General features: G+C 62.3%; 2 protein-coding genes across 2 annotated transcripts in view; one reads left to right on the top strand and one right to left on the bottom strand.

Moving 5' to 3' along the window:
* The window catches only part of LOC132320554 (patatin-like phospholipase domain-containing protein 6), a 16253-nt gene extending 1214 nt beyond the window's left edge, over window positions 1–15039 (top strand). The window contains 31 exon segments of the mRNA XM_059833062.1: window positions 143–175; window positions 177–272; window positions 355–435; window positions 520–628; window positions 740–835; window positions 1331–1437; window positions 1530–1721; window positions 2261–2338; window positions 2539–2744; window positions 2873–3004; window positions 3091–3214; window positions 3295–3408; window positions 3712–3787; window positions 3898–4038; window positions 4602–4665; window positions 4738–4906; window positions 4969–5151; window positions 5225–5343; window positions 5433–5589; window positions 6396–6512; window positions 6630–6699; window positions 7572–7688; window positions 7957–8073; window positions 10127–10275; window positions 10348–10500; window positions 11317–11433; window positions 13007–13103; window positions 13203–13312; window positions 14666–14703; window positions 14783–14954; window positions 15004–15039. Of these exon segments, the coding sequence (XP_059689045.1) occupies window positions 143–175; window positions 177–272; window positions 355–435; window positions 520–628; window positions 740–835; window positions 1331–1437; window positions 1530–1721; window positions 2261–2338; window positions 2539–2744; window positions 2873–3004; window positions 3091–3214; window positions 3295–3408; window positions 3712–3787; window positions 3898–4038; window positions 4602–4665; window positions 4738–4906; window positions 4969–5151; window positions 5225–5343; window positions 5433–5589; window positions 6396–6512; window positions 6630–6699; window positions 7572–7688; window positions 7957–8073; window positions 10127–10275; window positions 10348–10500; window positions 11317–11433; window positions 13007–13103; window positions 13203–13312; window positions 14666–14703; window positions 14783–14954; window positions 15004–15039 (3570 nt within the window).
* A 296-nt stretch (window positions 15040–15335) lies between these two features.
* Window positions 15336–17066, bottom strand: LOC132320553 (zinc finger protein 497-like). The gene has a single exon (XM_059833061.1). It carries the CDS (start codon window positions 17064–17066, stop codon window positions 15336–15338), a length of 1731 nt encoding a protein of 576 aa, XP_059689044.1.
* Window positions 17067–26329: the final 9263 nt, after the last annotated feature.

The following is a 26329-nucleotide window of genomic DNA, read 5'->3' as shown; positions in this document are numbered from 1 at the left end:
TGCCATCACCAAGCCCAACCGGCCAAAAGCCTGGTGCCACAGGTGGGCTTCACCAGCCCCCAGCTGCCACCGTCCCCTATCCACGGCCGAGATGGACCTCCCCATCCCGGCAAGGCCACCAACACCACGTTGTGTCACCTAGGGCCACCAGCGACCTTACCGGACGGTGTGCGCCCCGGGCGGCAGAGGACTCCACCGTCCTACGGCTGCCGGTCGAAGCCTTCTCTGCCGTCTTCGAGAAGTACCCCGAGAGCTTGGTGAGGGTGGTGCAGGTGAGTCCCGGGTTGGGGGGACCACGGCGGGGGGTCCCTTGGGGTGGCAGAGGACCGCTGATGGCTTCTTGTCCCCCTCTAGATCATCATGGTGCGCCTACAGCGTGTCACCTTCTTGGCTTTGCACAACTACCTTGGGTTGACGAACGAGCTCTTCAGCCACGTGAGTTCGTGCCGAAAATGGGGGGGGGGTCTGGGCCCGATCCGGATCCCCCCCCGCAGCCCCGCTGATGTCCCCCTTTTGCAGGACATGCAACCGCTCCGGCTTTTCCCCCAACCCGGCCACGCCGCCCGCACCAGCCCAGTCCGCCACGGCAAGCGGGGCCTCGGCGGTGCCGATGAGGGGAGGGAACCGGGTAAGAGCCGGGACGGGGATGCCGGAACACAGACCCCACCGTGCTGTGCCACCACCGCCGCGGTGGGGGGGGGGCTCAGCTGCTGGTGCTCAGGGTGGTCTCATCCTGCAGTCGACCCACTGAAAGCCGGAGGCCTGGAGACCCCCGCGCCACCACCGCCGCCGCCGCCGTTGAGCCGCTGCATCTCCATGCCGGTGGATATCTCCGGTGGGTCGGAGGCTGGAGGAAGGAGCCGGGGGGGCGGTCCTGGGGTCATGCAGCCCCCCCCGTGTTGTGCACCCTCCTCGAGCTCCTGCATCTCCCTCCCTAGGCTCCTGCATCCCCCGTAAACTGGTGCATCCCCTTCCCCAGCTCATGCATTTCCCCCCTTGGGGTCTTGCATCTCCCACCCGGGGTCGTGCACCGCCCCCAGGCTTATGCATTCCCCCCCCCCCGAGGGTTGTGCACCCCCCCCGGCTCGTGGACCCCATCTCAGTGTCTTCTGCACCCCCCAGGCTTATGCATCCCCCTCCTGCGCTCGTGCATCACCCCCCCGTGCTTGTGCACCCTCCCCATGCTCATGCAACACCCCCATGCTCATGCAACCCCCCCCCCAGTGCTTGTGCACCCCCCCCATGCTCATGCAACCCCTCCCCGTGCTCGTGTATCCCCCCCCAGCGTCCCCATCTCGGACACCGGTGACCCCTCCCTCACCCTTCGCAGGCATCCAGAAGGGTCCCCGCTCTGACTTCGACATGGCCTACGAACGCGGCCGCATCTCGGTGTCGCTGCAGGAGGACAGCACCGGTGCCTTGGCCGCCTTCTCCCGGGTAAGGCCGGATCCGGCAACACCACATCCACCCAAATCCTTCCCATGGGGGTGACCACGGATGGGTGCCGGAGCCATCCCGTCTCCCCACAGTCAGTCTCGCACGAGCCCAAGGAGCGCAAGTCGGTGACGGTGGAGGAACAACCTTCTGGTGTCTACCACTACAACTACTGCGAGGACGATTCGGCAACTGGGGACTGTCCCTTTGGGCCCTACCAGGGCCGCCAGACCAGCGCCATCTTCGAGGCTGCCAAGCGGGAGCTGGTCAAGCTCATGAAGGTGGAGGTGAGAGCAAAAACGGTGCCAGCACAGGGAAATCGTGGCTTTGTGGTGATCCTCTGTTGCGTCGTGGTGGGTTCCCATCGCTTCGTGGTGGGTTCCCATCGCTTCGTGGTGGTCCCCCGTGGTTTTGTGGTGGTCCTTGTCACTTCGTGGTGGGTCCTTGTTGAGTCGTGGTGGTCCCCCATCGCCTCGTGGTGGTCTCTTGTGCCTTCACATTGGTCCCCCGTTGCTTCGTAGTGGTCCCTGTTGCTTTGCGGTGGGTCCCCTGGTCTTGTGGTGGTCCCCATTGCTTTGTGGTGGTTCCTCATTACCTCATGTTGGATCCCCATCACTTCGTGGTGGTCCCCCATCACTTTGTGATGGGTTCCCGTCTTCTTGTGGTGGATTCCTATCTCCTCGTGGTGGTCCCTGTCACTTTGTGGTGGTCCCCGTGGCCTCCTGGTGGTCCCCATCTCCTCCTGGTGGTCCCCATCTCCTCCTGGTGGTCCCTATCTCCTCATAGTGATCCCCATCACCTCATGTGATGCCATTCTTCCCCCCAGGACCCTTCTCTCCTCAACAACCGCGTCTTGCTCCATCACGCCAAAGCCGGGACAGTCATTGCCCGTCAAGGGGACCAGGTGGGTCTGGGTTTCGGGGAGCTGGTGTGGCGTCTTGCTTCCCCCTACCCCATGTTTCCGTGGGGTGCCACCCTTCCTGCTCCTGCCCTGTGAAGACCTGGTGAAGAGGAGCAGAAGAAACCCCAAGCGGTGTTGACGGGACCCCTCACGCCCGGGGGTCCCAGGTGGCCCTCAACGGTGACAGGGTGCCATTTTGGCAGGACGTGAGCCTCCACTTTGTGCTGTGGGGCTGCCTACACGTGTACCAGCGGATGATCGACAAGGCAGAGGATGTCTGCCTCTTCTTGACGCAGCCCGGCGAGATGGTGGGCCAGCTGGCCGTGCTCACCGGCGAGCCCCTCATCTTCACCATCAAGGCCAACCGCGACTGCACCTTCCTCAAGATCTCCAAGTCGGACTTCTACGAGTGAGTCCCGGCACTGGCGGAGGAGGTTTGGGGCAAAGGGTTGGTGCCAAAGGGGATTCCTGCGGTGAGCGCTGTGGTGGCATCTCTTGGGGCCACCACCGTGTCCCCCAACGGCTGTTGACCCGTAGGATCATGCGGGAGCAGCCTAGCGTGGTGCTGAGTGTCGCCCACACCGTGGCTGCCCGTATGTCACCCTTCGTGCGCCAGATGGACTTCGCCATCGACTGGATGGCGGTGGAGGCCGGCCGGGCGCTCTACAGGTGGGTACCCACGGGTGGGTGCCCACCTCAGCCTGGTGAGGACCACCTTGGCAGGGGGCTGAGGTCCCACTGGCGGTGTCCCCCAGGCAGGGTGACAAGTCGGACTGCACCTACATCGCGCTCAACGGGCGTCTCCGCTCCGTCATCCAGAAGGGCAGCGGCAAGAAGGAGCTCATCGGGGAGTATGGCCGCGGGGACCTCATCGGCGTGGTGAGAGCCTTGTCGGGGCCAAGCGATGGACACCCTGTATGTCTCGTCGATACATCTTGGCTATATGTCTTCTTCCCCAGGTGGAAGCCCTCACCCGGCAGCCCCGTGCCACCACGGTCCACGCGGTCCGGGACACGGAGCTGGCCAAGCTGCCTGAGGGCACCTTGAACAATATCAAGCGCAGATACCCCCAGGTACCCCCAGAGCCCCATCCTGGGGTCTGCACCCTTTGCCCATGGAAGGAGCGTGTCCCCCCCAGCTGGTGGCTGCGAGACCCTTTAAAACCAGCTTAAATTAAGGAATTAAAGATGTGATTAGAGCTGCTGGAGGAGAAGGGCTGATGTTCTAAAGGGTTGTCCCTCTCTGAGGTCCCCAAGGATGGGTGGTGGTGGTAGCACCTAAAAAGGCATGTGGGACACCAGTCTGGGGTGTTAATGAGTCTCCAGCGTGGGAAGCCCTGCCAAGTCTGATGGCCATCCCGGTCCTCGTCCCTACAGGTTGTCACCCGCCTCATCCACCTCCTGAGCCAGAAGATCTTGGGAAACCTTCAGCAGCTCCGCGGGCCCTTTGCAAGTAGGTCCCAAAAGGATTGGGGACAAGGGGGTGCCCTCTCCGGGGCTGGTGGCCATTATCGGAGCAGCGCATGGAAGGTGTCCACCACCCTATCATCCCTGTCCGTGCAGGCTCCAGCTTGGGCATGGCCTCCAGCTCGGAGCCCACCAACCCCACCAGCAACCTGTCGACAGTGGCGGTGCTGCCAGTGTGCGACGATGTGCCCACGGCTGCCTTCACACTGGAGCTCAAGCATGCGCTCAACGCCATCGGTGAGTGCCAGCGTAGCAGCGACCATGGCACGGTGGTGGCCATGGCGTGGAGGTGATCATGGTTCTGTGGCATGGTGGGCACCATGGCACGGTGACCATCACAGCCCCCTGGCACAACGGTGACCACGACATGGTGGTGACCACAGTCCCGTGGCATGGTGGTGACCACAGTCCCGTGGCATGGTAGCAACCACGGCATGGTGACACAGCCCCATGGCATGGTGGTGCCCATGGCATTGTGGTCACCACAGTCCTGTGGCATGGTAGCAACCATGGCATGGTGACCACAGCTCCATGGCATGGTGGTGCCCACGGCATTGTGGTCACCACAGTCCTGTGGCATGGTAGCAACCATGGCATGGTGGTGACCATGGCATTGTGGTCACCACAGTCCTGTGGCATGGTAGCAACCATGGCATGGTGACCACAGCCCCACGGCATGGTGGTGACCACAGTCCCATGGCCTGGTAGCAACCATGGCATGGTGATAACTAGAGCCCCCACAGCATGATGGTGACCACAGCCCCATGGCACAGTGGTGACCATGTCCCCACCTCTCCCAGGTCCCACGCTGCTCCTCACCAGCGACATCATCCGTGCCCGTCTCGGCTCCTCAGCGCTGGACAGGTAACTCCCATTGGGAAGAACATCACCGGCGACCCACCACCGTGCTGCTGGCTGACCCCTCCATCTTGGCAGCATCCAGGAGTACCGCCTGTCGGGCTGGCTGGCACAGCAGGAGGACATCCACCGCATCGTCCTGTACCAAACCGACTGTACCCTGACGCCGTGGACCGTGCGCTGCATCCGTCAAGCCGACTGCATCCTCATCGTAGGGTTGGGTGACCAAGAGCCGGCGCTGGGAGAGGTGAGGTGGGGTGTGGGCGGTGGTGGGACAACACCGTGCCGGGTGGCTGATGGCTTCTACAGCTGGAGCAGATGCTGGAGAACACGGCGGTGCGCGCGCTGAAGCAGTTGGTCCTCCTACACCGCGAGGATGGTCCCAGCCCTTCCCGCACCGTTGAGTGGCTCAACATGCGCAGCTGGTGCTCGGGTCACCTCCACATCAAATGTCCCCGGCGTGTCTTCTCCCGCCGGAGCCCCACCAAACTGGTACGTGCGTCCTCCTGGGTGACCTTGGTGGTCCACCACTGTCATCGTCACCCATCGTCCATCCTGTCCGCAGCGGGAGATGTACGAGAAGGTGTTTGAGAAGAGCGCCGACCGGCACAGCGACTTCTCCCGGTTGGCGCGGGTCCTCACCGGCAACACCATCGCCCTCGTCCTGGGGGGCGGCGGAGCCAGGTGGGTGCCGCGCCATGGCTGGATGCGACCCGGCGGGGTGGGAGTCCCGCTTTTGTCCCTCCTCCTCTTTATTTTCTCCGTCTATCCAGGGGTTGCTCCCACATCGGGGTGATCAAGGCGATGGAGGAGTCGGGGATCCCCATCGACATGGTGGGTGGCACCTCCATCGGCGCCTTCATCGGGGCGCTCTACGCCGAGGAGCGCAGCGCCGTCCGCACCAAGCAGCGGGCGCGTGAGTGGGCCAAGGTGGGTGCTGTGGCACGTCCCCCACCCCAGCGAAGGCAAACGCTGACCCTCACCGTCCCTGTTTTGGGAGGACGCTGGCACGGTGCCTGCCCTGCCCATGGCCAGCCCTGCCTGAGGTGTTTCTAAAGCATCTCCTTCCCCCTTTTCTTCTTCCTTTTCTTCTTCTTCCTCCTTTTCTTCTTCCTCTTCTTCTTCCTCCTTCTCATTGTCTTCTCCTCTTCCTCTTTCTCTTCTCCTTCTATTTTTTGCTCCTCTTTCTTCTTCCTCCTCCTCCTTCACCTTCTCTCCTTTTCTTTTTCTTCTGCTGCTTCTTTCTCCTCTTATTCTTTCCTTTTTCTTTCTCCTCCTTCTTATTCCTCCTCCTCCTTCTTATTCCTCCTCTTTCTTCCTTCTTCATCCTTCTCCTTCTTCATCCTTCTCCTTCTTCATCCTTCTCCTTCTTCATCCTTCTCCTTCTTCTTCCTCCTCCTCCTTCTTCCTCCTTCTTCCTCCTCCTCCTCTTCCTTCTTCCTCCTCCTCCTCTTCCTTCTTCATCCTCCTCTTCCTTCTTCATCCTCCTCTTCCTTCTTCATCCTCCTCTTCCTTCTTCATCCTCCTCCTCCTTCTTCATCCTCCTCCTCCTTCTTCATCCTTCTCCTCCTTCTTCATCCTTCTCCTCCTTCTTCTTCCTTCTCCTCCTCCTTCTCTCCTTTTCCTTCTTCCTCCTCTTCCTCCTTCTCTCCTTATTATTCTTCCTCCTCCTCCTTCTTGTCTTCTTCATCCTCCTCCTCCTTCTCTTCTTCTTCTTCATCCTCCTCCTCCTCCAGTGCATGAATTCGGTGTTTGAGACCGTCCTGGACCTCACCTACCCCATCACCTCCATGTTTTCGGGTTCAGCCTTCAACGCCAGCATCAACAAAGTTTTCCAGGACAAGCAGATCGAGGTGCGTCACACGGACGCCCCCCAGGTCTTGCACCCACCCATGGTGGGGGGTCCAACCAGCTCCCCACCCACCCACCAATGTCCCCACGGCGTCACCCACCCCATCTTGTCCCCACAGGACCTGTGGCTGCCCTACTTCAATGTCACAACCGACATCACGGCTTCGGCCATGCGGGTGCACACGGACGGTAAGAGCTCCCCGGGGAGCTGGGGAAGCTCTCCGGTGCCACCACATCCCCCCTTTGCGGGGACCCTCCTCACCAGCACCCTAAAATGGTGTTGCTGCCCCACGGGGGGGAAGGTTTGCCACGTGCCAAGGGGAGGACGCATCCTGGCACGGCAAGGAAAGAGCTTGGAGGGCTCACGGTGAGCCCGGGCAGTGGTGGCTTCCCAGAGCCGCCTGGTGCTGGTGACCCCACCATGCTCAGCTCCCCATGGGGGTCTGGCTGTGCCCCACGTCCTCGGTGGGGTTGGCGGCAGAACCCCGAGCATGCATGTCCCCCTCTAACATATCTGCTCACCACTAACCCCAGTAACCCACGCTCACGGCATGTGGGGCATGGGGACGCGGTGGCAGTGCTGGGGATGCCATGGTGGTGGGGATGATGCCGTGGTGGTGGTGGTGGAGACAACGTGGTGGTGGAGACAATTGGTGGTGGGGATGATGTGGTGGTGGTGGGGACATCGCGGTGGTGGGGACATCGCGGTGGTGGGGACGTTGCGGTGGCTGCCCCTCCTCCTTGCCTGGTGTCGGAGCTCACCTGGGACATTGAGCCGTCCACGGGGCGCACGCGGTGGCTCGTAAAGCAGCCTGGCTCTCGCTCTGCCTGCTCCTCTGGCCTCTAACGCCAACTAATCCCCGCTCACCACCCCTAACGCTCCGGCGAGCATCTCGCCCACCCATCCTTCCCCATCCTGGCATGGCCGAGGTGCTTTCCCTTGGTCCTGGGGCCGCAAACGTCCCGCCGACGCGGTGCCAGCATCCTCGGTCACCTACCGCCGGGTGCTCGGGCACGTCCCGTCCCCCCGTGGCCGTGACCGTGTCCTCTCCCTCCGGCAGGCAGCCTTTGGCGCTACGTCCGAGCCAGTGCGTCTTATACCCCATACCTGCCTCCGCTCTGCGACCCCAAGGACAGCCACTGGCTCGTGGACGGCTGCTATGTTAACAATGTCCCAGGTCAGCATCTCACTCGCCGGGGCCACCGGCCCCCCAAAAAACCCACCCCCTCCCACCCCCCAAAACCACGTCCCATCCCAGGTTGAACCACCTGGGCTTTGCAAATGACCAGTCAGGGCGCGCAACGGGTTCCTCTGCCACCCGCGGGTGCCCGTTGGGCACCCGTGGGGTGCAGACGTCCCTGGGCACGGGCAGGGGCGAGGGGCAGCCCCCCGGGGGACGGGTCTCGGGTGGGCCGTGCTCATTGCGTTTGTTCCCGCCGGCGCAGGCTCGCTCTGGCGGTACGTGCGAGCCAGCATGACCCTTTCTGGGTACCTACCGCCACTCTGCGACCCCAAGGACGGCAACTTACTGATGGACGGTGGTTACATCAACAACCTGCCAGGCAAGTAGCAGCTCAACGCCGCCACCGCCACCGCCCAACCGGGGTGGCAGCCAATACGGCGCCAGGTCTGGCCCCGGGGGCGGTGGTGGGCGGTTGGGTGGGGCTGCATGGCCACCACGAGATGGGTTCTCAATGGCCGGAGATGTTGAGGTTGGATTTGGGACGTCTTGCTTGGTTTTGCGTCTTCTTGGTGTCTTCATTGTTGGGCGTCCCTCTCAGGGCGTCTTCATCTTCTTTCACATGCGAAGAAAAACATTCATCCATCTTGCATCATCTCTTGGTGTCCTCAGTACCAGGTGGCTTCCTAAGGCATCCTCATATTTCTTCCCATGCAAGATGCTTCCCTTCATCTTGCATCATCTCTTGGTGTCTTCGGTGTTGGGAGTCCTCCCAGGGCATCTTCATCCTCCTTCACATGCCAAAAAAGTCACAGTCTTCATCGTCTCTTGGTGTCGTCAGCACCAGGTGGCTTCCCAGGTCATCTTCATCCTTCTTCACGTGCAAAAAATATCCCTCCATCTTGTGTCATCTCTGGGTGTCCTTAGCACCCTCCCAGAGCATCTCCATGCTCCTTAGGTGCCAACCACCTTCCGCCATCCTGCGTCATCCTCTCCCGGTGTCCTTGGCTTTGGGTGTTCTCCCAGGGCATCTCTGTGGTCCTGCAGGTACTGGCCATCTCCCTCCATCCTGCACCATCTTTTGATGTCCCTGGCATTGGGTGTCCTCCTGGGACATCTTCACGCTTCATCACGTGCAAGCCACCTTTGTCCATCTTGCATCATCCTCTCTGGATGTTTTCAGCTCCTCCTTGAGCCTCTTCGTCCTCCTTCACCTACAAGACACCTCCATCTGTCTTGTACCAGCTCTTGGTGTCTTTGACGCCAGGTGCCCTCCATGCTCTTTCACGGGCAAGCCACCTCCCTCTGTCACGTACCTACTTTTGGTGGCCATGTCACCGGGTGCTTTCCTGGGGCACCTTCATGTGCAAGCCACCTTTGTCCATCCTGCCTCATCTTCTCCTGGTGCCCTCAGCACCAGGTCCCCTCCTGGGGCATCTCCATCCTCGGTCACATGCAAGCCACCTCCTGTCATAGCAAACTATCTCTTGGTGTCTTTGACATCGGGTGCCCTCCATGCTCCTTTACGTGCACGGCACCTCCCTCCACCTCAAAGGACATTTCTTGGTGTCCTTGATACCAGGTACCCTCCCAGAACATCCCCATGCTCTTTCCCATTCAAGCCACCTCCCTCCGTTCTGTGTCATCTCCTGGTGTCCTTGGCACCGGCTGCCCTCCCAGGACATCTCCATCCTTTCTCACATGCGAGTCACATCCCTCCATCCTGCACCGTGTTTTGGTGTCTTCGGTACTGGGTGGCCTCCTGCGGCATCTTTGTGCTCCTTCATTTCCAAGCCACCTCCCTCCGCTCTGCATCATCTCTGTGTCCTCAGCGCTGGGCGCCCTCCTGCAGCATCTCCATCTCCCCTCATGTACAAGCCACCTCCCTCCATCTTGCGTTGTCTTTTGGTGTCCTCAGCACCGGGCTCCTGGAGCATCTTCATCCTCCTTCACATGCAAACCACCTTCCTCCCTGTCGCATCATCATCTCTTGATGTGCTCAGCACCAGGTGCCCTCCTGGGACATCTTCATCCTCCTCCATGTGCAAGCCGTTTCCATCCACCTCGCGTCGTCTCCTGGTGTCCTCACCACCGGGTGTCTTCCCGGGGCATCTCCACGCTCCTTCACATCCCACCACAGATGCTGCAACTTGCCTGTGCCCATGCACCAGGTTGCACATGCACCAGGTTGCATCGCTGCTCTGCTCCCCACCGGCACGTCCTGCCACTGGGCTCCTGCCCCCAACTCTGGCACCCATGGGACACTGCTTGTCCCACCACAAGCCCCAGCATGGCTTTGCCATCCAGCCCGGACTCGGGGACAATCCCTTGCCCCCATTTCCCCGCTCCGCTTGTGCCACCACCTCTCGCCACGGGCTCAGAGCGGGGGAAACCGCGACGCTGCTGACCCAGCTGCTTCCTTTCTCACCCCACAGCCGACATCGCCCGCAACATGGGTGCCAAGACGGTGATCGCCATCGACGTGGGCAGCCAAGACGAGACGGACCTGTGCAACTATGGGGACAGCCTGTCTGGCTGGTGGCTTCTCTGGAAACGTCTCAACCCCTGGGCTGAAAAAGTCAAGGTGAGGATCGGTGGGACACAGGGGTGCTGGTGAGATGGTGCGGGCAGGGTGCTGAGCACCTCATCCTCACAGGTGCCCGACATGGCGGAGATCCAGTCCCGTCTGGCCTACGTGTCGTGCGTTCGACAGCTGGAGGTGGTGAAGTCCAGCTCGTACTGCGAGTACATCCGCCCCCCCATCGACCGCTTCAAGACCATGGATTTCGGCAAGTTCGACGAGATCTATGTGAGTTGGGGGATGGAGAGGCTGGTGGGGTGGCCTGGACCATTGCTTAGCGTGCCTCTGGCCATCAATGGGGTGCCCCAAGCCATGGGTTGGGGTTCTCCAGCCATCAGTTGGGGTGTCCTGGCTGTTGATTGGGGTGTCTTGGCCATTGACAGGGTGCCCTGGCCACTAATGGGGTGCCCCAGATGTGGATTGGGGTGCCCTTGCCATCAGTTGGGTGTCCAGGCCATTAACAGGGTCTCCTGGCCATCAGGTATTGTCAACCAGTAATTGACTGGGTGCCCCAGCCACCATTTGGGGGTGCTCTGGTCCATCGGTTGGGGTGTCCTGGCCATTGGTGGGGTGCCCCAGCCATCAGTTCGGCGCTCAAGCCATCATTAAGGTGCTCCAGCCATTAACGGAATGACTGGACCATCATCTGGGGGTGCCTGAGCCATCGTCTGGGGTGCTTGGGCCATCGACTACCATGTCCTGGCCATTATTTGGGGTGCCTGTGCCATCGTTCTGGGTACCCAGGTCATCATTTGGGGCTCCCTGACCATCAGTTGGGCTGCCTGGGCCATTGGTTGGGGTGCCCAAGCCATTGGTTGGGTGCCCCAGCCATCAGTGGGGTACCCTTGGCCATTGGTTGGGGTGTCTGGATTAGGTTGAGCATCCCAGTCATCATTTGGGGTACCCTGGCCATCAGTTGGGTGCCCCAGCCATCAATGGGGTGTCCTGGGCCATCAGTTGGGATGTCCTACCCATCAGTTGGGTGCCCGGGCCATCATTTGGGGTTCCCGGGCCACCGATGGGCTGCGGCTTCTCTCCCTGCAGGACGTGGGGTACCAGCACGGCAAGGTGGTCTTCGACGGCTGGAGCCGGGGTGACATCATCGAGAAGATGGTGAAGGACCGGCGTTCGGCTGACTTCTACGAGAGCAAACGCATGGACGTGAGCAGGGGGTGGCACTGGGGCCCGGGGGTGGCGGTGGCTGCCCAGGGACCCACCTCGGGGTGTCCCCAGCCCTGGAACCCTGATTTTAAGGGTTTTTTTTTTCCCCCCTGGTCCCGAGATATCTTAAGGGAGCAGCACCCCACCTTGTCCCTTGTCCCCTCTGTCTCCTCCATGTCCTTCTAGCCCTCCTGATGCAGCTTGTCCCCCCTGGTGTCCTCCTGTCACTCACCGCCATCTCCTTGTCTCCCCCACCCTGCTCCATCCTGTCCCCTTGGTCCATCTCCTGTCCCCCCCCAGCATCCTTGTCCCCTCCTTGGCCCATCTCCTGTCCCCTCAACCCTGGTCCATCTTCTGTCCCCCCCTTGATCCATCTCCTGTCCCCCCTCCATCATCCTTTTGTCCCCTTGATCCATCTCCTGTCCCCCCCAGCATCCTTGTCCCCTCCTTGGTCCATCTCCTGTCCTCCTCCCCATCATCCTTTGTCTCCCTGGTCCATCTCCTGTCCCTCCTACCCTGGTCCATCCTCCTGTCCCCCCGGCATCCTCCTTGTCCCCTCCTTGGTCCATCATCTGTCCCCTCTTTGGTCTATCCTCTTAAGCCTTAGTCCATCTCCTGTCCCCGTGGTCCATCTCCTGTCTCCACCAGCATTCTGGTGTCCCTTCCTTGGCTGTCCTCCTGTCCCCTTGATGCATCTCCTGTCCCCCTCAGCATCCTTGTCCCCTTCTTGGTCCATCTCCTGTCCCCTTGGTCCATCTCCTGTCCCCCTCAGCATCCTTGTCCCCTCCTTGGTCCATCTCCTGTCCCCTTGATCCATCTCCTGTCCCCCTCAGCATCCTTGTCCCCTCCTTGGTCCATCTCCTGTCCCCTTGATCCATCTCCTGTCCCCCTCAGCATCCTTGTCCCCTCCGTGGTCCATCTCCTGTCCCCTTGATCCATCTCCTGTCCCCCTCAGCATCCTTGTCCCCTCTTGGTCCATCTCCTGTCCCCTTGATCCATCTCCTGTCCCCCTCAGCATTCTTGTCTCCTCCTTGGTCCATCTCCTGTCCCCCCTACCCTGGTCCATCCTCCTGTCCCCCCGGCATCCTCCTTGTCCCCTCCTTGGTCCATCATCTGTCCCCTCTTTGGTCTATTCTCTTAAGCCTTGGTCCATCTCCTGTCTCCACCAGCATCCTGATGTCCCTTCCTTGGCTGTCCTCCTGTCCCCTTGACGCATCTCCTGTCCTCCTCAGCATCCTTGTCCCCTCTTGGTCCATCTCCTGTTCCCTTGATCCATCTGTCCCACCCAGCATCCTTGTCCCCTCCTTGGTCCATCTCCTGTCCCCTTGATCCATCTCCTGTCCCCCTCAGCATCCTTGTCCCCTCCTTGGTCCATCTCCTGTCCTCCTCCCCATCATCCTTTGTCCCCTTGGTCCATCTCCTGTCACCCCGGCCACCTTTTGTCCCTCTCTCTGTGTCCCCTTGCCCCTTTACCCATCTCACCTCCCTCCTCCTGCCCACCCCATCCTCACCCCTCTCACACATGGTGGGGGGGGCTGCTTGGGGGGCCCCCCCCACTCTTTTCCTCCCGTAGGTGCTCACGTGTCCCAGCGCTGGCTTCACCGACCTGGCGGAGATCGTGTCCCGCATCGAGCCCGCCAAGCCCTACTTGTCCGACGGCTACGCGGACGGTGAGCTGCGGAATGAGGGGGGGGGTCCGGAGTGCAGGGCCGGATCCGGATCCGGGGCCTGACACCCCCCCCCCCGCTTCCCCTTGCCCCCCCACCCAGAGGAGTCCGACTACCTCACCGAGTACGAGGACGAGGGGCCGGAGCCGGCACGGGGCGAGGAGGACGCGTTCACCCCCGCCGAGTGGGCCAGCGCCGGCGCCTTGGAGGCTGTGAGTGCTCCCGGCCGTGGAGAGCCTCTAAAATGGGGTGCCCCTGGGTTTGGGGGTTCCCGGGGTGCCCTGACCCCATGCATGGGGGTACGTGGTCATGGAGAGCCTCTAAAATGGGGTGCCCCTGGGTTTGGGGGTTCCCGGGGTGCCCTGACCCCATGCATGGGGGTACGTGGTCATGGAGAGCCTCCAAAATGGGGTGCCCCTGGGTTTGGGGGTTCCCGGGGTGCCCTGACCCCATGCATGGGGTTACGTGGTCATGGAGAGCCTCCAAAATGGGGTGCCCTTGGGTTTGGGGGCTCCCAGGGGTGCCCTGATCCGTACATGGGGTGTCACTGGGGGAGATCCTGCTCCTCACCAGGGAGACCCTCCAAAATGGGCTCAGGGACCACCTGGACCCATGGGTGCTGCACTGCGTCCCCATCCCAGTGTCCCCGACATGTCCCCCAGCTCCCTATGGTCTCGGGGACACCCTGGAGCCCATGGGTGCTGCACCGTGTCCCCATCCCAGTGTCCCCACATGTGCCCCAGCTCCTTGCAGGCTTGGAGACCACCCATGGGTGCTGCACCGTGTCCCCATCCCAGTGTCCCCATCCCAGTGTCCCCCACATGTCCCCCACGTGTCCCTCAGCTCCCTACGGTCTCGGGGACACCCTGGAGCCCATGGGTGCTGCACCGTGTCCCCATCCCAGTGTCCCCACATGTGCCCCAGCTCCTTGCAGGCTTGGAGACCACCCATGGGTGCTGCACCGTGTCCCTGTCCCAGTGTCCCCATCCCAGTGTCCCCCACATGTCCCCCACGTGTCCCCCAGCTCCCTACGGTCTCGGGGACACCCTGGAGCCCATGGGTGCTGCACCGTGTCCCCATCCCAGTGTCCCCCACATGTCCCCCAGCTCCTTACAGGCTCAGGGACCACCCATGGGTGCTGCACTGTGTCCCCATCCCAGTGTCCCCAACATGTCCCCCAGCTCCCTACAGGCTCGGGGACCACCCATGGGTGCTGCACCGTGTCCCCATCCCAGTGTCCCCAACATGTCCCCCAGCTCCTTGCAGGTTCAGGGACCACCCATGGGTGCTGCACTGTGTCCCCATCCCAGTGTCCCCCACATGTCCCCCAGCTCCTTACAGGCTCAGGGACCACCCATGGGTGCTGCACTGTGTCCCCATCCCAGTGTCCCCGACATGTCCCCCAGCTCCCTACAGGCTCGGGGACCACCCATGGGTGCTGCACCGTGTCCCCATCCCAGTGTCCCCAACATGTCCCCCAGCTCCTTGCAGGCTCGGGGACCACCCATGGGTGCTGCACCGTGTCCCCATCCCAGTGTCCCCAACACGTCCCGTGTCTCCCCCAGGAGGAGGAGAAGACCCTGCGGCACCGCCCCAGCCCGGCCCGGGACCCCTCCGCACCCCACACCTGACCCCAAACGCTACCGAAGGAGCCCGAGAGCCGGTACTACCTCCGCACCCCGGGGGTGTCCCCCCCCACCGCCGCTACCCGACGCCCCAAATTCCACCCCCCCCGCCTCTTTCTGCGGCCGCTTCCCCGGCCGGGGCTCGGCCCCGCGGCACTTTCCCACTCGTCCCGCCGTGTCCCCAAGCTGGGGTGACGCAGGGGGGGGCTCCAGGGACCCCCATTTTCCTGCCCCCCCCACCCCTGCACTGTTGCACTGGCCCAAATCCCCCCTCCAAGGCCCAGCCGTGCCCCACGGGGGAGGAGAGGACGTGACTGCTGTATATTTTCATTTTTCTTCTTTTTTTTAATTATTATTATTATTTAAAATTAACCCAACTATATATTTTCTTATTTTTTTTTAATTATTATTATTTAAAATTAACCCGGCGGCGCTCAGCCTGGGGGGGGGTTGAAGGCTTCAAGGCTGGGGGCTGGCACAGGGCACGATGCGTCTGGCTGCGGGGTGACACTGCCGGACACCCCTTCCCCGGCACGGCAAAAGCCATGGCACGGTGTTCGTTGGCACGCCGTAACGCTGTGTGAACACCCCGCGGCGGCACCCATGGGTGCTAGTCGGGTGCGTGGACTCGCTGGTGCAGGAGGAGGTTGGAACTGCGGCTGTAGCGGCGACCGCAGTGGGCGCAGGGGAAGGGACGCTCGCCGACGTGCGCCCGTCGGTGCCGCAGCAGCGCTGAGCGGTGCCGGAAACGGCGGTGACACTGGGGACAACCGTGAGGCCGTTCGCCCGTGTGCCGCCGGCCGTGCTCTACCAGGCTGGCTCGTTGGGCGAAGCGCTGCCCGCACTGCCCGCAGGCAAAGGGCCGCTGCCCACCGTGCACCCGCCGGTGAGCCGCCAGCGCTGCCCGGCGCCCGAATAGCTGCCCGCACTGCCCGCAGGCGAAGGGCTGCTGCCCGCCGTGGGTGCCGGCGTGCGCCTGGAGATGCGCCCGTTGGGCGAAGCGTCGCCCGCACTGCCCACAGGCGTGGGGCCGGGCGCCGACGTGGCCCCGGCGATGGCGCAGGAGGTTGGCGCGGTCGGCGAAGGCCCGCGGGCACTCGGGGCAGGCGTGGGGTCGTTGGCCGGCGTGGGCGGTGAGGCGGTGCTGGGCCAGGTAGGCACTTTGGGTGTAGGCGCGGGGACAGTCGGGGCAGCGGTGCGGGCGCTCGCCGGTGTGCACCAGCTGGTGCCGCAACAGCGTGGCGCTGAGGGCGAAGGCTTTGCCGCACTCGCCGCAGGGGAAAGGGCGCTCACCCGTGTGTGCCAAGCGGTGCCGGGCCAGGTGAGCCCGCTGGCGGAAGCGGCGCCCACAGTCGCTGCAGGCGTGCGGACGCTCGCCGGTGTGGATCTGAATGTGCCGGGCCAGCGTGGAGCGGAGGGCGAAGGCTTTGCCGCACTGCGGGCACGAGTGTGGGCGCCCTGTGCCGTGGGTGCCCTGGAGGTGTTGGGCAAGATGGGCGCTTTGCCGGAAGCGCTGCCCGCACTCAGCGCAGGCAAAGGGGCGCTCGCCCGTGTGCGCTCGTTGGTGCACCAGCAGCCCCGCGCTGCCGGCGAAGGCTTTGCCGCACTCGGCGCAGGCGAAGGGGCGCTCACCCGTGTGCCCTCGCCGGTGTGTTGCCAGTGCCGCCCGGTCGCAGAAGCCGCGGCCGCACTCGGCGCAGGAGAAGGGGTGCTCGGCTCCGTGCAGCGCCTGGTGCCGCGTCAACGTGGCGCTCGCCCCGAACCGCTTCCCACACGTCCCGCACCGAAAGGGACGGGCACCCGCTGACACGGTCTCACAGTCGTGCCGGCTTGGCTTGGCGGCATCCTCATGTTGGTTCTGTGGGGCTGATTTGGCGCTGCCGGCATCCGCCGTGTCCTGGCATCGTGTCCCCAAATCGGCGCTGCTGGTGGCTGCCTCGTCCTGGCACCCCGGCATTGGTTTGGAGCTGCCGGTGTCTGCCTGGAACCAGTATTGTGTCCCCAAATCGGCACTGCGGGTGTCCACCTGGTCCTGGCACGCCGGCATCGGTTTGGCACTGTCAGCACCCTCTTCATCCTGGCATTGCGGCCCTGAATCGGCACTACCGGCATCAGCCCTGGCCCAATACCGCAGCATCATTTTGGCAGTGCCGGTGCCTGCCCTGTCCTGGCTGCCTGGTGTCAGTTTGGCACTGGTGGCATCTGCCAGGTGTTGGCACGGTGGCCTCAAATCGGCGCTGCCTGTGTCCTCACCATCCTGACTTGCTGGCATCGATTCGGCGCTGCCGGCATCTGCTCCGGCCCAGCATCGTGGCCCCAAATCGGTGCTGCCGGTGTCCATCCTGGTCTGGCACCCTGGTGCGGTTTTGGTGCTGCTGACGTCCTCCCGGATCCCATCTGCGGTGCAAGGAGAGAAGCGGTGAGCAGGCAGCACCCAAAGGGGTCACCCCAGGGTGGTGGTGGAACCCCCCTCCCGGTACCAGGGACACCCCAAGGACACCGATGACGGGTGCTGGGCCCAGCTGGCACCGGGGTCACCGGTGATGGGGACAGGTCCCCATGGACAGCCTGGTGCCCCGGTACCGGTGGGTCCCACTCCCCGGTGTCTTTCCCAGTCCTGCTCTAGTCCCCCGGTACCAGTTTTCCGGCTCCACGGTACCAGCCCGGTACACCCATTCCCATGCCGGTAACCGGGCCCTGCACCCCAGTACGGCCCCCTCCTCCCTGGTATTGGCTCTCGTTGCTCCCCGGTAGTGGGTGCCCCCACCACCGGCTTCACCCTGGTCCCGGCTCCCCGGTGCCAGCCCCCCCATTCCCGGTGTCCCCGGGTCCCTGCTCCCCGATCCCGGCTCCCCCCACTCCGTACCGACCCCAAGTCGCGGCTCCCCGGTCCCACCCCACCCCCCCGGTCCCAGTATCTCCTGGTACGTGCCCCCCGGTCCCGATATTCCCGGTCCCTGCTCCCCGGTCCCAGCTCCCCCCGGTCCCTGCTCCCCGGTCCCTGCTCCCCGGTCCCAGCTCCCCCCGGTCCCAGCCCCCCCGGTCCCGGTATCTCCCGGTCCCTGCTCCCCAGTACCTGCTCCCCGGTCTCGGTATCACCCGGTCCCTGCTCCCCGGTACCTGCTCCCCGGTCCCTGTATCACCCGGTCGCTGCTCCCCGGTCGTGGTATCTCCGGGTACCTGCCCCCCCGGTCCCGGTATCACCCGGTCCCGGTATCACCCGGTCCCAGCCCCCCCGGTCCCGGTATCCCCGGTCCCTGCTCCCCGGTCCCTGCTCCCCGGTCCCGGTATCACCTGGCCCTAGCTCCCTGGTCCCGGTATCACCCGGTCCCTGCCCCCCCGGTCCCGGTATCTCCCGGTCCCTGCTCCCCGGTCCCGGTATCTCCCGGTCCCAGCCCCCCCGGTCCCGGTATCCCCGGTCCCTGCTCCCCGGTCCCAGCCCCCCCGGTCCCGGTATTCCCGGTCCCAGCCCCCCCGGTCCCGGTATCTCCCGGTCCCTGCTCCCCAGTCCCAGCCCCCCCGGTCCCGGTATCACCCGGCCCCAGCTCCCCGGTCCCGGTATCACCCGGTCCCTGCCCCCCCGGTCCCGGTATCTCCCGGTCCCTGCTCCCCGGTCCCAGCCCCCCCGGTCCCGGTATCTCCCGGTCCCTGCTCCCCGGTACCTGCTCCCCGCTCCCGGTGTCCCCCCGCTCCGGGCCGGGGCTGCGCTCGGCCCCGCCCCTCGGCGGCTCCGCTCCGGTCGTGACAGCGCCACCTGGCGGCCGCGGGCCGCGCTACACCGCGGGGGCCCCCCGGGACACGCGTCGGGGAGCGGGGACACGCGTGGGCACCCCTGCGGGGACGGGGGGGTGGCTCTGGGGACACGCGTGGGGACAGGACGGGTGTGGGGGTCCTGCGAGGATGGGGACAGGCGGGGGCGACCCGTGGGGACATGCGGCAGCGCCACGGCACAACCATCACCGGGACGGGACAGCCGGCACTGCCACGGCACAACTGTCACCGGGACGGGACAATTGGCACCACCACAGGACACCCGGCACTGCCACGGCACAACCGTCACTGGGATGGGACAACCAGAACCACCATGACACAACCGTCACCGGGATGGGACACCTGGCACTGCCACGGCACAACTGTCACCAGGACGGGACACTTGGCACCACCACAGGACACCTGGCGCTGCCACGGCACAACCGTCACTGGGATGGGACAACCAGAACCACCATGGCACAACTGTCACCGGGACGGGACAATTGGCACCACCACAGGACACCCGGCACTGCCACGGCACAACCGTCACTGGGATGGGACAACCAGAACCACCATGACACAACCGTCACCGGGATGGGACACCTGGCACTGCCACGGCACAACTGTCACCAGGACGGGACACTTGGCACCACCACAGGACACCCGGCACTGCCACGGCACAACTGTCACTGGGATGGGACACCCGGCACTGCCACGGCACAACTGTCACCGGGACGGGACAATTGGCACCACCACAGGAGACCTGGCACTACCACAGCACAACCGTCACTGGGATGGGACACCCCAGCACTGCCATGGCACAGCCATCACCGTGACAGGACAGCCAGCACTGCCACAGGACACCTGGCACCACCACGGGATGGCTGGCATAGCCATGGCACAGCTGTGGCACAGCCGGCACCACCATGGCACAGCTGGCACCACCATGGGACAGCCAGCATGGCCATGAAACATCTGACATCACCATGGGACACCTGGCACAGCCATGGCACACCCAGCACCACCATAGGACACCCAGTACAGTTATGAGACACCTGGCACCACCACGGCACCACTGGCACCACCATGGGACAGCCAGAATCACTGTGGCCCACGCGGCACGACCACGGGACACCTGGCAACACCGTGATACAGGCAGTACAACTGTGGCACAACCAGCACCGCCATGGGACACCCTGCACAACCATGGGACGCTGGGCAGAGCCATGGCACATGTGATACCACCACAACACACCCAACTCTACCACGACACATCCAGCACCACAACGGGACACCCGGCACCAGCATGGGACACGTGGCACAGCCACAGCACACCTGATACCACCACAACACACCTGACCCTACCACAACCCACCCAGTACCACCACAGCACATCTGGCACCACCACGACACAGCCAGCACCACCGTGACACAGCCGGCACTACCATAGGACACCCAGCATGACCAAGGGACATCTGGCACCACCATGGGACACTTGGCATGACCACGGAACACCCAGCACAGCCATGGGACACCAGGCAGAGCCACGGCACGCCTGGTGCCACCACAACACACCTGGCCCTACCATGGGACACCCATCACCACCACGGCACATCTGGCTCCACCACGGTGATCCCTGCAGCCCTACGCCCGCCCCGCGGCATCGGGTGCCCACTCCCACCGGGTGTGATAAGCCGGGTGCCAGCGGGTGGCCGGGGAACTGTGGCTGGGGCTGGTGGGTGCTGATAGCACCCGGCTCTTCCTGCATGGCCAGAGCCAGCGGGAAGCAGGGGGAGGGAACCCACCTCAGGGCCACCCAGCTCACCCATGGGTGCTGGGACGGGCATGGGTGCACCCTGGTTTGGGCTGACACCGGGGATGTACCAGGTATGGGGACACCCTGGTGATGGAGATACCACGGGCACTGCCATCACACCTGGGCATTGGCATCTGCTGAACATGGGCATGGGGACACCCTGGGCATGGGGACACCCCGGGCATGGGGACACCCTGGACATTGCCATGGGTGCACCCTGGGCATGGGGACACCCTGGACACTGCCATGGGGACACCCCAGGCATGGGGACACCCTGGACATTGCCATGGGTGCACCCTGGGCATGGGGACACCCTGGGCATGGGGACACCCTGGACACTGCCATGGGGACACCCCAGGCATGGGGACACCCTGGGCATTGCCATGGGTGCACCCTGGGCATGGGGACACCCCAGGCATGGGGACACCCTGGACACTGCCATGGGTGCACCCTGGGCATGGGGACACCCCGGGCATGGGGACACCCTGGACACTGCCATGGGGACACCCCAGGCATGGGGACACCCTGGACATTGCCATGGGTGCACCCTGGGCATGGGGACACCCTGGGCATGGGGACACCCTGGACATTGCCATGGGGACACCTTGAGCATGGGGACACCCTGGACATTGCCATGGGTGCACCCTGGGCATGGGGACACCCTGGACATGGGGACACCCTGGACACTGCCATGGGTGCACCCTGGGCATGGGGACACCCTGGACATGGGGACACTCCAGGTGTGGGGACATACGAGGTGTGGGTCACCCTGGGTATGGGGACAGCCCTGGAATGGGGACACCTGGCCCCGAGTCCCCCACATGCCACCCAGCACCCACCCCCTCCCCAAAAAGGCAGCACCCTTGGGCCCCCCACTCCCTGGGGCCTTCCTTCATGGACACCCCAGGGACGCCGGGGTCTTTGCCAGCACCCACTGGGGACTGTCACTGGTGATGCCACCTCCAACCAAGCTTTGGGGTGCAGGGAGGGAGCCACGGGGTGCTCGGGGGCCCCTTCGAGGCCCGTCCCCGGGGCGGGGGTGCATCCGGCACCCCCCCTCACCCACTTCCCGCAAGTTTTATCAGTGGGGACACCCGTTGGGGACAGCTCTTCGGCGCTGCAGGGACGATGTACGGCAACGTCGAGTCCAGCCAGGCTGGGCAGGGGCAAACGTGGGTGCTGGGGCCCAGCGGCGGGGAAGGTAGGGAGCACCCCGGGGTGCTGGTTGGGGTGGGGGTGAGCTCAGCAGTCCTGCTGTCCCTAATGCACACCCCATGTCACTTTTGGGGTCTCACAGTGTTGGGGGAAACCCCTGTGTCTGTCCCCGGTGCCAAAGGGGGGTTCTCAGGGTGGGTGGTGGCACCCAAGGGGGGTTCCCCCACCCCTGGTGTCTGAGGGGGGGGTCCCTAGGATGGACTCTGGCACCAGGGAGGGATCCCCATCTCCATCCCTGGTGCCCAAGAGGGGTCCCTGGGGAAGTGGTGGCACCTAGAAAGGGATCCCCAGTCCCTGGTGCCCAAAAGGGGTCCCCAGGGCGGGTGGTGGCACCGAAGGGGACACCCATCTCCATCCCTGCTCCCTGAGGGGTGCCCCCAGGGTGGGCAGTGGCACTGAGGGAGATCCCTGTCTCTCGTGTCTGATGTCCGAGGGGGGGTCCCTGGGGTGGTTGGTGACCCCCAGGGGAGACTCTCCCACCCTCGGTGTCCAAAGAGGGGGTCCCCAGGGCAGACGGTGGCACTGAAAGGGACCCCCATTTCCACCCTTGGTGCCCAATGGTGATCCCTGGGGAGGCCGGAGACACCGGGGGGGGATCCCTCACCCCTGATACCCGATGTGGGGGGGCTCCAGGACAGTGTTGCCAGTGGGAATCCCCCATCCCGGTGCCCGAGGGGAGTCTCCAGGGATCGTGGTGGCACTGGGAAGGGGGGATGCCCCACAAGTGCCATCACCAGTGCCCCCTCCCCAGCCTGCAGCGACCTGTGCCCCACCGAGGAGAACCCGTATGAGCCCCTGGACCCCCCCATTGCTGTGCCAAGCCAGAAGCACGTGCTCGACCCCCCAGGTACAGCATGGGCGAGGGCAAAAGCATCGCCAGCGGGACAAAACCACACTGCGGTTAAAGCCGGTGCCACCCGGCTCTGCCCGAACCGGGGACCGGTCGTCACTCACCCACCCTCCCCAGCGTCAGGGTGCTGGTCCAGGGAGAAGCTGGTGCTGGTGGGCATTGTGGCCCTGGGGGTCTCGGTGCTGATGAACATCATCTTCCTCACCGTCGGTTCACGGCACAGTGAGTAGCGGGGCTCTGCGGGGCTCAGGGGGGGGTCCCCTTCCACCTGGGAGACGATGCCAGGGCTGCTGGGGGGGGCAGAGTCAAAGTTATCGGGGTGTTGTGGGTCTCCACGGGGGGTCTGAGTGCTCAGGACCCCTCAACACCAGCCCCCCTGCCACCCCTGCCGTGGCAACAGCTCCGGGACACCCTGTGCCCTGTGGTGACGGGGTGGCCTGTGTGTCCCCCCATGTCCCCCCCCACAGTTGCAGGCCTGACGGCGGCGCTGGAGACAGAGAAGGCGAAGGAGCTGCCGAACGTGGGTGCGTGTCCACGCTGCGTGTGTGTGTGTGTGTCCCCCTTTCCACGGTGATACCCACAGACGTGTCCCCAACCCCTGCGTGTCCCCAGTCCCCGTGTGTGTATCCCAACCCAGTTCACCGGGAACCTCTCTGCAGCCTCCCGGTCCTTCCTGCTGTACAACGAAGACCACCGCAAATGCATTGAGGCCAACGGGCATCGGCTGACGGCGATGGCGTGTCGGCCCGAAGCTGCGGCACAACGGTTCCAGTGGTTGCACGGGGGCCGGCTACGGGGCTGGGAGAGCCAGCGCTGCGTTACGGCAACCCGCGGGCAAAACCTGGCCCTCGTGAGGCTGGAGCCGTGCCGGGACGACGGCACGCTGCAGCGCTGGGAGTGCCGCGACGGCGGGCTGTTGGCGCTCGCCGGCTATGATCTCTACTTCAACTACGGCAACAACCAGCAGCACACGGTGATGCTCTACACCGGGGACCGCGAGTGGAGCCACTGGGTCATCCATGGGAGCACGGACAACGTCTGTTCCCGCTCCTGTCAGTCCCGGCACCTTTATCCCAAATATTTAGGGCTTCGCCTAACCCTACACTGACTGAAGTTCAGCCCTAAACTGGCACGGATACAGCTTAAGCTAAGCTCTAACGGCAACAGGGCCCTAACCTGGACCTAACCCTAAATATAAGTGACTTAACCTAAACCTAACCGAGCCCAAACCTTAACGGGGTCCTAACCCTGACACAGACTTAACCCTAAATATATGCGACTTCACTCTAAGCGAGGCCAAACCTCAGTGGGGTCTTAACCTTTAACCCAGCTCAAACCCTAAATGACTTTACCTAACCCTAAGCAAGCCCAAACCCCAGCAGGGTCTGAAGCATAAACCGTTCGTAGCCCTAAATATGTAGGATTTAAACTAACCCTGATCTAGCCCAAACCCCAATAATCCTAACCTAGCCCTAACCCTAAATATACAGGAGTTAAGTTAATTGTAAACTACCCCTAATCCCAGTGCGGCCCTAACCTTAACCCAGACCTAACCCTAAATATATAGGATTTAAATTAATTCTAAACTAGCCCTAATCCCAGTGGGGTCCTAACCCAGCCATAATCCCAAATTTATAGGATTTAAGATAATGCTAATTTAGCCCAAAATTCAGCATGGCCCTAACCCCAACCCAATTGTAACCCTGAACATACAGGACTCAAGCTAAACCCAAATCCCAATGGGACCCTAATCCAGTCCTAAGCCTAAATATGTAGGATTTAACCTAATCCTGACCCAGCCTAAACCCCAACAGGATCCTAATCCAGTCCTAACCCTAAATATATAGAATTTAACCTAAACCCCAGCAGGGCGCTAACCCAGTTATAGCCCTAAATATGTAGGATTTAACCTAATCCTGATCCAGCCTTAAACCCCAACAGGATCCTAATCCAGTCCTAACCCTAAATATATACAATTTAACCTAAACCCCAGCAGGGCGCTAACCCAGTTATAGCCCTAAATATGTAGGATTTAACCTAATCCTGACCCAGCTTAAACCCCAACAGGATCCTAATCCAGTCCTAACCCTAAATATATAGGATTTAACCTAAACCCAGCAGGGCGCTAACCCAGTTATAGCCCTAAATATGTAGGATTTAACCTAATCCTGATCCAGCCTTAAACCCCAACAGGATCCTAATCCAGTCCTAACCCTAAATATACAGAATTTAACCTAAACCCCAGCAGAGCGCTAACCCAGTTATAGCCCTAAATATGTAGGATTTAACCTAATCCTGATCCAGCCTAAACCCCAACAGGATCCTAATCCAGTCCTAACCCTAAATATATAGGATTTAACCCAAACCCCAGCAGAGCTCTAACCCTAATGCAGCTGTAACACCAACCTGGTGGGGATGCGCGGCAGCTCCAGTCGTGTCTCCGGCCAGGGCTGTTCCCGGTTTATGGGGTCTCGCAGCCCCAAACGAGGGGTGACACCCCCCCCCCGCCTCTTTTCTGTATCCTGTTCTCCCCAGGCTGTCCCCCTTGCTCCAAAGGTTGGACCTATTTTGGGAACTCCTGTTATTTCTACTCCAAGACGGCGAGTTCCTGGGAGAACGCCCAGCGTTTCTGCTCGATCCTGGGCACGCAGCTTCTGGAGGTGGACAGCCCCGAGGAGAAGGTGAGGGGGGACAGATCTGGGCATCCGGGAAGGGGGACGGGGAAAGGGGGACACCGTAGTGCCCGAGGTGGGCCTTGTGGGGAGGGGACAATCTTCTGGGGGACGGGGAGTGGCTGGAAGCCTCATGTGAACCCCATAAACCCTGTCCTGAACCCTACGACAGCTTTGGAGGTCAGCCCACACCCCACTTTTCCCAGAAGCGGGTGCTGCTGAGCCCTCACCCTAACTTTTACCCGTAGTCTGTCCTTTTAACCCTAAATTTACACTCTAGTGCTTAATATTTCTACAATTAAGCCCAACCCCATTCCTAACAGAGCTGTAACCTTAATACTGAACCAAATCCAGCCGAAACCTATGCCTAACACTATCCCTAACCCTAACCCTGACCCTCACCCTAATCCTAATCCTAACCCTGGCTCTAACCCTGACCCTCACTCTAATCCTAATCCTAACCCTGGCTCTAACCCTGACCCTCACCATAACCCCGACTCTAACCCTATCCCTAATGGTAAACCTGACCTTAGCCCTGTCCCTAGCCCCAACCCTGATCCTAACTATAAGCCTAATCCAATTATCCACAACTGTAATCCTATCCCTATCCTAAACCTAATCCTACATATATTTATAGGACTTGACCTAACCCTAAGCTAGCCCAAACCCCAACAGGACCCTAGCCCAGCCCTAACCCTAAATATATAGGACTTAAGCTAACCCTAAGTTAGCCCAGACCCCAACAGGGCCCTAAACCAGCCCTGCCCCTAAATATATAGGACTTAAACTGATCCTAAACTAGTCTAGACGCCAATGAGGCTCTAAGTCAGCCCTAACTCTAAATATACAGGACTTAAAATAACCCTAAGCTACTCCAGACCCCACTGAGGCACTAACCCAGCCCTAATCCTAAATATAGAGGACTTTTAAGCTAACCCTAAACTAGTCCAGGCCCCAGTGAGGCTCTAACCCAGCCCTAATCGTAAATGTACACGACTTAAGACGACCCTAAGCTAGTCTAGATGCCAATGAGGCTCTAAATTTAACTCTAACTCTCATTTTTCATGCTTGTGACCCCAAACCCGTATATAACCTGACCTTAACCCCAGCCCTAGTGCCCCACGGACCCTCACCCTGCCGTCCCCGACCCCAAACCTCCTCCGAACCGTCCCCCCGGCACCAAAATAAACCCCAAACTCCCCACACGTCTCCCCACTCCAGGGCAGAGGTTGTGTCAGCAGTGGGGATATTGAGGGGGGATATGGCATCAGGTTCTACCTGCCACTGGGACTTGCTGTCCC

Source organism: Gavia stellata, chromosome 38 (genome assembly GCF_030936135.1).
Source record: "Gavia stellata isolate bGavSte3 chromosome 38, bGavSte3.hap2, whole genome shotgun sequence".
Lineage (NCBI taxonomy): Eukaryota > Metazoa > Chordata > Aves > Gaviiformes > Gaviidae > Gavia > Gavia stellata.
This window is presented reverse-complemented; position numbering and strand designations above follow the sequence as displayed.

Excerpts from the sequence above, each read along its gene's own strand:
- LOC132320553 (XM_059833061.1), bottom strand. The coding sequence starts at position 17,066 with ATGGACACCGGCAGCACCGATTTGGGGCCACGATGCTGGGCCGGAGCA.